The sequence below is a fragment of the Xyrauchen texanus genome, chromosome 41 (assembly GCF_025860055.1).
Source record: "Xyrauchen texanus isolate HMW12.3.18 chromosome 41, RBS_HiC_50CHRs, whole genome shotgun sequence".
NCBI lineage: Eukaryota > Metazoa > Chordata > Actinopteri > Cypriniformes > Catostomidae > Xyrauchen > Xyrauchen texanus.
The window spans coordinates 4,927,855-4,941,399 of record NC_068316.1 but is presented as its reverse complement, the minus strand read 5'-3'; the positions used below and the strand labels follow the sequence as shown (position 1 = coordinate 4,941,399).

The following is a 13,545-nucleotide window of genomic DNA, read 5'->3' as shown; positions in this document are numbered from 1 at the left end:
TATAAGAGCAACACACTTATGAACTGATATGTATGCACCTATTCACCTGTGCAGTTTACAGCCATTCAATATAACAAACTCTTGATGATTTTAAAAGCGATCACTTGATGATGCTAATCAAATGATCAACTAAGAAAAACAGTCTGGTGTTAATATTTAGCTACATTTTGAAAATGAGATCTAGTCATGTTCTTATGAATTGGAAGTGACTCTGAGCCTTGCGTTTGTGTGTGGATCTGTGTGATCAGGATGAAGAACTGATTTCCTCTCGTCTTCTCTGCTGTATCCGCTGTTGTAAAAGAGTCCAGGCTTTCAATACCTGGGGAGATGCATGTTAAAAAATAAATAAACACATGCATACATGCAAGTGCTCGCTCACACTGTGCATTAAAGGAATAGTTTACCCAGAAATGGCTTACTTTCTTCAGCAGAACACAAAGATTTTTAGAAGAATATATCGACTCTGTATGGTGGCCAGAATTTTGAAGTTCCAAAAAGCACACAAAGGAAACAAGCGTAATCCATACAGGGGTTTAATCCATGTCTTCAGAAGTTATATGATAGGTGTGGGTGAGAAACAGATCAATATTTAAGTCCTTTTTTACTATAAATTCTCCCTGCTCCGTATGTGGCGATATGCACAAAGAATGCAAATCGCTAAAAACAAAAGAAGAAGAATGTGAAAGCGAATATTTATAGTAAAAAATGACTTAAATATTGATCTGTTTCTCACCCACACCTATCATATCTCTTCTGAAGACATGGATTAAACCACTAGAGTCGTATGGATTACTTTTAATCTGCCTTTATGTGCTTTTTGGACCTTTCACCTGCATTGTAAGGACCTACAGAACGGAGATGTTTTTCAAAAAACTCTTTGTTTGTGTTCATTGTTCAGCAGAAGAAAGTAAGCCACACACATCCAGGATGTCATGAGGGTGAGTAAATGATGAATTTTCATTCTTGGGTGAACTGTCCCTTTAAACATTAGAAATGCTTCATAATAAAAGTCTTTAACATGCTCTTCATCTCATGAGTGTACATCATTTTAAACATTTTACACAAATATTATTCATTTCAAGATGTGTACAAATTTATTAAAAATTTATTATTAAAACTAATAAGGGAAAAATGTGCACTCGGTAACATTTGTGTGTCACGCCTTACTTAACAGCATTTTAAAATGATTTAGTGTAAATTTATAACATTAAAACATTTGGGTTTTTTTGGGAGGGGTGGGGGATATCTCCCAATGCGCTCTTAAGTCCTCATGGTGGCGTAGTGACTCACCTCAATTCCCACGAGAGCGAACCACATTATAGCAATCGCAAGGAGGTTACCCCATGTGACTCTACCCTCCCTAGCAACCGGGCCAATTTGGTTGCTTAAGAGACCTGGCTGGAGTCACTCAGCACACCCTGGATTCGAACTCGCGATCTCCAGTGGTTGCAGTCAGCGTCAATACTCGCTGAGCTACCCAGGCCCCCGTACTTATTTTTTTATTACCCTGTGATTTGTTTAAGAGAAAAAAATACCACAACTGCGATACGGTTTAATTTTAAACATATTTAAAAAAAAAAAAAAAAACCTTTCCGTTTAAACATTTAGCAAAATCACTGAGTGCACCTTTAACCAAACTTCTATCTCAGTCTATCTATCTTTTCTGGTGTGGAACACAAGAAAGGAAGTTAAAATGTGCATACTTCTCTCTGAGTGACATCAGGTTCCCATAGTGTGCACAGCACTACATTGGCATGTTCTATCAGCTTGGCATTGGGCCACTGGCTCTTCAGTCTCCTCATGGCGACCTCCTCCTCTACACCATCACGCTGGACTATACGCTTCACTGCCTGAGATAAGAGAGGTTTAAAGCATCTATACATTCCAGTACTCTAGTACATATAATAAAAGTCTCTGTAAAGCTTTTGTACTTCTTCCTCTGGGATGGTGGCCACCCAAACCTCATGCACCAAATGTGTCCACCCAGCCTCGAGCAACACGGCCGCGTCCACAACACAAACATGTTTACCTGAGAACAGAAAATCAGAATGACACGAACGGGAGAAGTTGTACCATTCAAAAGAAATAGCTTAGCTACAGCGAGAAGAAAGGAGGCCCCAAATAAAACAGCTCACCTTGTACTTTTGCTTGTTCTATTTTATTCTTCACCAGCAGGGCGATCTCAGGCCACACTATATCTGTCAGAGCTTTCAAACGTTCCTGAAGAACACATACAGCATCACACACACACAACATAAGCCAGATGGAAAATATGATGTTTAAACATAATATTTCTCTGCAGTACAAATTACCTGATTCCCAAATACCTTCCCACCCAGTACTCGTCTGTTAATGGTTTTATCCTCGTTAAGGATATCTGACAACAAAGAGAAAGAAACAAAAATACTGATTTAACTCTTAATTGATTAATGAAGTTATAACTTGACCCAAATGAAATCTGCAGTGGTTTAATCCATGTCTTCAGAAATAATATGATAGGTGTGGTGAGAAACAGATCAATATTTAAGTCCTTTTTAAACTATAAATCTCCACTTTCACTTCCATATTCTTCTTCTTTTGCTTTTGGCGATTCGCATTTTTCGTGCATATCGCCACCTACTGGAGTCAAATGGATAACTTTTATATTGCCTTTATGTGATTTTTGGATCTTCAAAGTTCTGGCCACCATTCACTCCAAAATCAGAGCTACAGTGAGGCACTTATAATGTAAGTGAATGGGGCCAGTTCGAAAACGTTAAAGTACACTCTGTTTCAAAGGCAAAGTCTATATTTTTGAAACAGGGTGTTTTCTACCGTTTACAGACTGGCCCCATTCACTTCCATTATAAATGCCTCACTATAACACCCAATTTATTTTTTATTTATTTTTATTTTTTTGTGGTAATCAACATTATGCCACAAATGCTGTTGATTGAGCTTAACTTGAACCTGGAATATTTCTTTAATCAATTAAAAACCCAACCGTAAATCAATGCCACAAATTGTGAGATTGATTAAGTCATATTATGTTCAAGAGATTCAATATGTATCTCTCCATACCTGGGCCAAACTCCTGCAGGACTTTGTGGTATACAGATGTGCCCAGTAGGTAAGCCTCATGACCCAGCTGATCGCAGTCGATCCATACAGCACCGAGCCCCTCCAGTCTGCGAGCTATAGAGCTCTTCCCCGATCCACTGCCACCCGTCAGACCGATCACATATGGATCCAGAGAGAGATCAGACCGAGGCTGGTACCAGAGGAACATAAAATGAAATCAATACTAAGAACTTTCCTTTAAAGGAGATTAAATCAAAGTAACAAACAAATACTTAAAGGGATAGTTCACCCAAAATTCTGTCATCATTCACTCACTCTCATGTTGTTCCAAACACATCTGACTTTCTTTCCTCTATGGAACACAAGAGATGTGAGGCAGAATTTCAGCCACAGTCACATTCTCTTTAATTGCCTCTTTTTTTCCATACAATAAAAGTGAATGGTGACTGAGTGCTGAACATTGCGAGTAAATGTTTTTGGTTGAAATATCCCTTTAAAGAGTCTTTTTGAACTACATCAAACAGGTCAAAATGCTTTTTTTTAACAAATATATCATAATGTATATGATCATACAGTATAACCAAATTACATAACATATAAATAATACATCACTATTGTGTATACAGTGGAAAGAAAAAGTATGTGAACCCTTTGGAATTAGCTGGTTTTCTGCATTAATTGGTCAAAAAATGTGATTTCAACTTCATCAAAGTCACAAGTCAAGAAAAACACAATGTGCTTAAGCTAATAACACACAAACATGTATAACTGAACATATCCCATTAAACATTCACAGTGCTGTGGAAAAAGTAAGTGAACCCTTTAATTTAATAAGTGGTCGATCCTCCTTTTGCAGCAATAGCCTCAAACAAAGTTTCTGGAAGCTTCAACGTTCAGAAGGAATTCTGGTCCATTCTTCCTTACAAAACTGCTTTAGATCAGCCGTATTCTTATGATATCTGGTGTGAACGGCTCACTTGCGGTCATTCTAGATCATCTCTTTTGGGTTAAGTTCTGGGCTCTGACTGGGCCACTCCAGAAGGTGGATTTTGTTTTTTCAAAGCCATTCTTTAGTGGATTTACTTCGATGTTTAGGGTCAATGTCCTGCTGCATCACCCAACTTCTACTGAGCTTCAGCTGGTGCACAGCCACCCTGACATTATCCTGTAGGATATCTTGATAAACATGAGAATTAATATTTCCCTCAATGATGGTAAGTAGTCCAGACCCCGAAACAGCAAAGCAGCCCCAAATCATGACAATCCCTCCACCGTACATCACTGTTGGGATGGTGTTTTTATGTTGGTATGCGGTGCCCTTTTTATGCCATATGTAGTGCTGAGTGTTCTTCCCAAACAATTTAACCTTAGTTTCATCAGTCCACAAATTATTTTCCCAGCAGCATTGTTGAGTGTCAAGGGGGTCTTTGGCAAACTTCAGGCATGCAGCAACGTTTTTGTTGGAAAGCAGCAGCTTCCTTCATAGTGTCCTGCCATGGACACCATGACTTTTTAATGTTTTCCGTATAGTAGACTCACAAACAGAGATCTTAACCAGTTCCAATGATTCATTCAAGTCTTCAGCTGACACTCTTGGGTTCTTTTTTTTATACCTCATTGAGTCCATTTGAAACATCTTGGCTGGATGTCCACTACTAGTGAAAGTAGCCACAGAACTCAAGTGCTTACCTTTTATCAGAGTTTCCACATTGGATACATACTGTTTAAAACACACACACACACACACACACACACACACACACACACACACACACACACACACACACACACACACACACACACACACACACACACACACACACACATCCAGCCATCTATCCTTGTTTATCCAATAACTTGTTAGAAACAGCACAAGCCGTGCTACTATTTCTGAATTTAACTTTTTTAATTACTAACGAAGTCTTGGGAGACATCATTTGTTTTGAACCATCATTTGTTGTTCTATGCACAAATGCGTTTTTATGACCGTACTCGGACAGTGCTGTCTACATCAGCAATGCTGTAATTACCTACGGCTTACCTACGAATCACAGCAGTGCTGATGTAGGGCCATATCGCACTCTTGCTCGTGTGATATTGCTTAATTAATGCAGAAAACCAGCTAATTCCAAAGGGTTCACATACTGTTCTTTTTTTGCCATCGTATATCCTCTCTTGTGTAATACCGTCTATTTATTGTCTGTAATTTACTGAATGTTTGCTATATCTCAGCACCGTAGTCTCCCGTTTTTCTCCAGGAAAAAACTAAATCACTAATCTGCCATATAACAGTATTGATCAGGTCTCAGAAAGTTATGAAATCTTATCATTTATTTCATATATTTAATATACCATATAAAATTGCATGCCAAAATTCCATCAAATTGAACAACATTTTAAGTTTTATTTAATTTTGTTAAAAATGATACAATTCAATTTGATGGAATGTTGTTATGAAATTGAAATATGTAAATCTCAAAAATAGGCAAACATGAATGTTCTTCATTAAATTCCACAAATTGGTGAAATTAACATGAAGTCTGAGATTTATTCCAAGATACAGAATTTAAGTTTCACCACTCACACTTTTCCTCAGCACAGTTTAAGAACTAATGCTTGACGGATGGGTGGATGGATGTATGTATGTATATATGGGTTAGTTATGGACTGTCTTCCAATAAAAATTAACGATTCAGTGACTGATTAAATGAATGAATGAATGAATTTTCCCTACTGGAAAAACCCAGTCATATCAATGCAAGCTAGTTTTTGGGACATGGTAGCTGGATTGTTTCTAAACAACAAAGATGGTAAAGGTTTATAAGGTTGATTGTTTCAGCTAATTTGCCTTCTAGACTACCTAAGACCAGCTTGGAAAAGGTAGGAACTGGTTTACACTGGATTTTCCAGCAGGGAAATCTACAGATAAAGAGTTGTGGATTCTGATGAATATGAATGAATGATGCACAGTATAAACAAGTAAACAGGGTCTTACAGCAAGAGGTTTGAGCAGTGTGCCCAGTAATCTCGTTCTTAGGCTGGAAGAACTGATCTTCTCTTCCTCGATGTCAGCGCGATGGGCGTCTTTCAAAAGCTGGATCTCATACAGAACCAACTCTGCCAATTTCTGCACAGTACACATAAAATTACTTCAACACACATTATAAACCAAAAAAAGATCAAAATATTGAGAGATTTAGACAGCAGCAAAGTCCAAATGTTTCACTGTGGTCACCATAGTAACTGCACTTTCACCCAAACTAAAAAATAATAAGTTCAAAGATCACAAAGATCTAGTTTATAATTTACTCGGGATTAGACACTTAGATAGTGATCATAAATCAACACTAAATGTCTATTCTATATCTATTGTTTTACCATTTACAACCTAACAAATTATTTGACGTGAAATGTTTTGCTTAAAAAGTGTACTCGTGCTTGCTGTCTTTTAAATCACATGCTTTGATATTTTGTTATTTCAGTAATGATCATATATTTTTAAGTATGACTCAAAGATGAAGTGTGTAACTGCTGCACCACTAGCTCCACCAAACGAAATTGAAAAAATAATTCTGTATACGCCCCCCTTCTGCCATTGGTCAAACAAACCAATAGTCCCGCCACCAACTCACGCAATTGGTCAAGCCAATGTTATTGTCTCTCTTGAGACTGACCGCTCAAAACAAACAGAGGAATTTTCATAGCACCACAGATACACAGTGTTTACGGTTTTCTAAACAAACAATGAACCTACTTATGGCTTATTATAATTGTCTCTGCATATTAGGCTGGGACTGAAGAAAATATTTTAACACTAAAAAGTTACACACTTCATCTAGAAGTGTCAGAATACTTATTGGGGCCACTGTATATCAAGGTTGTGGTTCTATGGTGTAACAGAGTAAAATGCGATGGATAAAGGTCTATTTATAAGCTCTGTATGACAACAATAACGTTCTCACATTTTCCACACGCCTTCGGTTGACAGCTTCACCCCCTTTCTTCGTCTCCTCACTGACCACAATACACTGCAGCTCAGGGTCGCTGATAGAGGGGCCGAAGGGATCCGAGAGAGGAACGATTTCATACTTGAGAGATGGTTTGACATCGTTCAGAAACTCCTGTAGCTTCTGTACTCGAATATCGTATGGTTCTATCAACTCCTTCAAGACCTTATCTACACAAACACACATAGAAACAGAGTGTGAAAAGCTTAAAATAGACAGTTAAAGGAAAAGTTGACCTAATAATTAAAATTCTGTATTTAGGCACCCTCATGTCATTCCATTACCACGTTTTACCAAGTTTTTATAGACTACAGCAAAGAAAACCCCACCAAAAGCAACAACTACATCTCTCTTGAGGTCATAAAGTAGCTTTGCGTAAGTAACGGAAACAAAACATATTTGTATTTATTTAATTTAATTTAATCGGCCAAAGCTAATAATCACATATCGGATGATGTGTGGGTCTATGACTAATAACAACACATGTGAGATCTAATGCTGTTTTGGGTGTAAATGACACCAAATCTGGTGCAACGCAATAATGCGGCATTTGTATTTATTTAATTTAATTCAATCGGCCAATACCGATAATCGGATAATGGCCAAATATCAGCCAATGTGTGAGTCTATGACTAATTACAACACATGTGTGATCTGATGCCATTTTGGGTATAAATTACAACAAATCTGGTGCAGCGCATTAATGCGGCATTTGTATTTATTTAATTACATTTAATCGGCCAAATACCGATAATCACATAATGGCCAGATATCGGCCGATGTGTGGGTCTATGATTAATAACAACACATGTGAGATCTAATGCTGTTTTGGGTATAAATTACAACAAATCTGGTGCAACGCATTAATGCAGCATTTAGTTAATTAAATTAAATCGGCCAATACCGATAATCACATAATGGCCAGATATCAGCCAATGTGTGGGTCTATGACTAATTACAACACATGTGAGATCTAATGCCGTTTTGGGCGTAAATGACACCAAATCTGGTGCAACGCATTAATGCGGCATTTGTATTTATTTAATTTAATCGGACAATACCGATAATTGCAAAATGGCCAAATATCGTCTGATTAATCAGTATGGCCGATATAGCGGTCTATAAATAATTACGACACACGTGAGATCTAATGGCGTTTTGAACGTAAATGATGCAAAACCTGGTGCAACACTTTAATGCAGCATTTATAACATTTGCAGCATTTTTAGACTGAACATCAGTGCAAATGAGATTTCAGAGCTTTTTCGGAGGTAAAGATGATCCTATAACCATGTTTGCTTGGCCGATTAACAAGAGTGTTAACTTTCACTTGTGACAGATTTGTCAATTGATAGTCAACACTTTCTCTTTTCAAGGTTTTTCCTTTTCAATTTTATTCCATAAAATATCAGTAAAGCCAATTATCGTTCTATTTCTACATTTCAAACATAATTTTAAAGGGTCTCCACTTACTTTTCAATAGTTCCTGGTCACACACGCCAATTAGAAAGCGTCTATTGGCCAGCAGACAGGAAATATTCAACAGGGTCCTGTGGGCACCATGTAGACGGTCAAAAGTGCCACCCACCACAACATCACTGAACGTCTCTAAGGATTCTGATTGTGTTTGTCTTCCTCTCTCATTATCCTCCTCACTGCAAACCTCTTCTAGATTTGGGTCCAGAAGGATGGATGAGAGCCTGGGCGTGCAGACGTAGCAGTGACCCGTGTACTTCTGCAAGCACTGGGTGACTAGTGATGACTGTCCGGGATCTTGGATGTGGAAGTCTGTCAACACCACTTCAGGTGAGTGGGACAGTGTCTGTGGGTAGGGAAATGGGCTGTTGGTTCCAACCGACCCTGCCGAAGAGACTCCAGATTGGGCACGGACGTTAGTAAGCAAGACCCTGACGTCAAGGTGCCCGCAAATATCGGCTGCGTTGCTGTAAAGGCGGGAGATGAGGCTGCAAAGATCCACCACGGGTGGGATGTAGACGGGCCGCGCCAGTCCACCTGGGCCCAGGTTGAGACCGGGGTGGAGATGGACATAAAGTGTACGCTCCACCACTTGTGCCGCAGAGGTGAGGACAGGCGCTATGCGGAGAGGAAGTACGTGTAAGGGAGATGTAAGGACCAGGATACCAGTGCTGAACATGGACATCATTGACAGCTGATGATGACTTCCTGATCTCCTTTGGGAAGCTGAAATATTTAATGACAGATCTGATCACATTTCACATAATCAGCATGGACTTGAAGAAGTTCTGTAAAGAGTGTGTTTTACAAATATATACACTGATAATGTGTATATATATATATATATATTTTACATTGGATGCATTTTAAGTTGCTTTGGATAAAAGCATTTGCCAATTGAATGGCTGTAAATGCACAAAAAAAAAAAAAAAAAATGGAAAAAAAAAGTGTGTAACAATAATGTCAGACTGCTTGTGCAACATCTTAAAAAATGTGATACAAATCTGGATTATGAGCTATGCTCACATATTGTTACTTTGCCGTGTTCACATTAACTTGTACTATGTTAAATCACACCAGTAGGCCTAAATGTAATTTTATATGCATCCCTATAATATTTTCTATTCTATTATCTTTAATCCAGTACTTTGTTATTAAATTATATATTTATATTAAAGTTGAAACAAAACATGAATAAATTTGATAAACAAGATATTTGGTATAGAATAGAATACTCACTCTTAATTCAGTAACTTTTATTACTTTTTAAATCAAATGTCACAAAATACTATTTTTTTTTAAGAATAGAACAATCAAACATGTCAATTTTTGAAGGTCTATTATAAAGAATAGAAATGTATAGAACAGAACAGAATACAATACAATTTAAAAACAAATCACTCTTAACCCTGACACATAGAATAATCATTTTTAATTTAGAAAAATTAGCACTTTATTAAAATTTAAATAAAATAGGACAAAAGTACTGTAATATGTGGAACAGAATAATCACTCTTAATTCTAAAACCTTTAATACATTTTAAAATGTATAGAAGTATAGATCTAAAGTATAGAACAGAATAGAATAAAACAGAACAGAATAGAGTAGATTAGAATAATAACTCTTAATTCTGGTCTATTGAAAATTTCACTTTTAATTCTGGTACTTTTATTAAAGTTTAATAAAATATGACAAAAATGCTCTAACATAGAATAATCACTCTTAATCCTGGCCCTTTTATTAATGTCTATTCTAAAGAAAATTATAAAATACTATAGAATAGAATAGAATAATCCTATAGTATAATCACTTTTAATTCTGAAATTGTATTGAAGGTTAAATAAAATATGACAAAAACTTACTCTAATATTTAGAACAATCAATAGAATAATCACTCTTAATCCTCGAAACGAAAAGAGTAAATTCCATAAACAAGATTATCATTGACTCAATGCTGTTCACTGTGTGTGAAACAAGCACATCCAGTAGATATAGATAAAGATTTTGCAGCTGATAAACAAGTTTAACTGCAATCTGTGTAACGTTCACACTTCAATCTAGACTGAATTTTACTGGCCGTTTAGCACAACAGCAACTGTACGTGTGTACTAAAGCATGACCAGTCCCTATTCAGGCTATTGTTGCCACTTTTGAAGTTTTAAAATAAGGGACACTTAAATGGGGGAGTTAGCAATAAATGCGTTGAGTTAATATGCATTATTAAAGGAGACCTGTTATGCCCCTTTTTACAAGATGTAATATAAGTCTCAGGTGTCCCCAGAATGTGTCTGTGAAGTTTTAGCTCAAAATACCCCACGGATCATATATTATGCCATGTCGTAAATGCCTCTTTTTGGGTGGAATCAAAAACACGCTGTTTTCGTGTGTGTCTCTTTAAATGCAAATGAGCTGCTGCTCACAAACAATCAGAGACAATGCTGCATGCTGCAATGCTGCAAAGAAAACTTTAGCTGCATTAGCCGTGGAATCAGCCAACAAGCACATTCAGAAAGGCGATTTGCAAACATCCTGTTTTATATTGGCACTCACTCACAAAGCAGTCTGGTGTAAAATGATTTGCACAAACATACACAAATTATGTACGTTTTGGGGCACGTTTCCTTCAAAAACAAAACTTCAGTGGCTCTGATGCCGGGAGTACATGAAGACTCTTATGATGCTTACGAAGCTGAGACATTATTCTTCTCACTGTATCTGATCCAGTGCGGGAAAAAAATGGTGGACTGTGTGTAGATCACTCAGGGGAGGATCTATGATAATAGGGTGGAGTCTGTCACCAGTCGTGGGCGTGGCCTGCTCTAATGTGACATCACATTAGAGCAGAAACGAAAACCGTTCATTTTGACGCACTGTTTTTGATAAATAGAAATATAAGAAAGAGGAGTGGTGGACTATTAACATTGTAGGGTGGTTGTGTACACACACTGCAGACTCACATTTATTTTGCAAAATAGGTCCCCTTTAATACAAATTGTATATCCTTTCTTATATGCTAAATTTAGAACTTTCCTGACCCTTATATATATATATATATAAGTAAAAAATATATTTATATTAATTGTATAGATTATTTGTCTTCTTTATTTTATTTATATATACAATTTGGACGGTTTATACATATTTTTTATAATTTGTATTTATTTTTTTCCTTCACCTGTACTTGTCTTTATGATTGTATTCATACACTGTTTGATCTTAATGAACATTTATATAGAAAAAAAAAAACCAGTTTTACCACCATTTGTGGACTTTTCAGACGGTCCCTTACCCACCGTTGGTCAAATTTACCAACTTATATCAATGTTAAATTGGCGGTCTGGATTTCACCGTGACGACATCTGACCAGCTTATATACGGGACAAATCGCGTCTCGTATTGAACGCATCACTTTATCTTTAAATACGGGACGGGTGGAAACCCTAATTAATAGCAGGTGATCTCTTAATTTATCCTCGCATGTTTCCAGACTCCTGCAAAACAACACACATTCAGCTGATCCGGAAAAACAGACATCATAAAAACCCTGCTTCTGCAAAACCTACCTGAGCGTCTTCTGGCGTTTAGGGTGTTTAGAATCGCGAAATGTAGAATAATATCTCAGATGGAAACTGTATAAGATCAGACTTCTTCATAATGACTTTTTAAAGCACTAATATTTCGCTCACAAGACCCCACTCAGGTCCAGTTGACCTAGACGGCCATGTGCAGGAATCCTGACTGCTGATTGGCTGGTAGCGTGAGTTCCTGATTCGAATGAATTATGGGAAATGTAGTTTGCAATGTTATTTTAGCTCTTAGTAACTACGACTGAGTCAACTTGCATGGCAGAGGAAACAACTAGAATTTGGGTTCCAAAAATCTAGTTTTACACAGTTTTATTTGATTCTCTCTATACTAAAATTTTTGTAAAAGCTGTTTGGTAAATTAGTGAACACAACACTGGCACGTTAAACTATATTATGAAAGCATAAACTGTTTTGAACTATGTTCTCAGGACAAGGGTAAAGTTCATAAAAGTCAGATTGGGGCAATTTGTCAAATGTATTCTGTCCCTATTTGTCCCATGTGTTTTATAGGCCTTTGTTGTAAAAACAGTGGTTTGAAATCATTTTTCATTTTCATTTTTCCACAGTAAATAGCTAAAAAGCCTAAACTACATTTCAAATACAGATGTCTTGTGAAAGAAGGCTATTGCAGTAGATTACTTTTGCTATTATAGATTTTTACAAGTACTTTCTAAAGCTTTTTTCTTGCATGCATATAATGAATTGAGCATCATCACTGCACATCACCTTGAGCTATAAAAGGACTGTTCAAGTCTCCCTGGATTTCTTATTGAGGAGAGCAAGACTGAATAAACAAGGTATGATATTATCTGAATGAAATCTGCTGTTACTTACTAAACAAAGTCATGCTGAATTAATTAATACCACTTGAATGATCGTTTGCACACTTTTGGTTTATTTCCCAGATGTTGATATGGATGATGAACTGGTTGTTTTGTTTCTGTTGTGTTGGACAGATTGCCAGGATGAAGCAGACCATGCATGCTGTGTTTATCATGTGGGTGACCTTATATCTGATAGGGGTCCAAAGCAAATCTCTCCAAAATTACAAACACTCTACTTTGGAATATGCACAGAACCGAGAGCTGGTGAGTTGGTCCAAAAAAAACAAAAGAACGATTCTGTTTGAGTGTTAACCCTTGTGCATCAATTAAAAAAAGTTACACATAGGTTCATTATGGACAAAAATGGCCATGTCAAAAAAGTGTCATAAAAATATTATAGAATAATATTTTTTTCTAATTTCACTGACTTATATTTTAACCAGCATCAGTTCTAATCATAATGACCAAACATTCATTTATTTTCAGAATTTTAACACTTTAAACGCCGGTTTGTTTACATAATGCCACTGTTGTTTTTTAAAAAAAATATAATAATTATAATTATTTTCAATTTAATAAATGCTAAACAG

At 36.7% G+C, this 13,545-nt stretch overlaps 1 protein-coding gene across 1 annotated transcript; it reads right to left on the bottom strand.

Annotated features, from left to right (window-relative positions):
- Positions 1-89: 89 nt before the first annotated feature.
- Positions 90-12,525, bottom strand: coasy (CoA synthase). Its single transcript, XM_052113793.1, has 10 exons — positions 12,108-12,525; positions 8,541-9,269; positions 7,023-7,237; positions 6,056-6,187; positions 3,061-3,250; positions 2,313-2,377; positions 2,136-2,220; positions 1,932-2,029; positions 1,704-1,850; positions 90-319 (listed from the first exon to the last, which is right to left on the bottom strand). Exons 2-10 carry the CDS (start codon positions 9,229-9,231, stop codon positions 245-247), a joined length of 1,698 nt encoding a protein of 565 aa, XP_051969753.1. The 5' UTR covers positions 9,232-9,269; positions 12,108-12,525; the 3' UTR covers positions 90-244.
- Between the last annotated feature and the right edge of the window lie 1,020 nt (positions 12,526-13,545).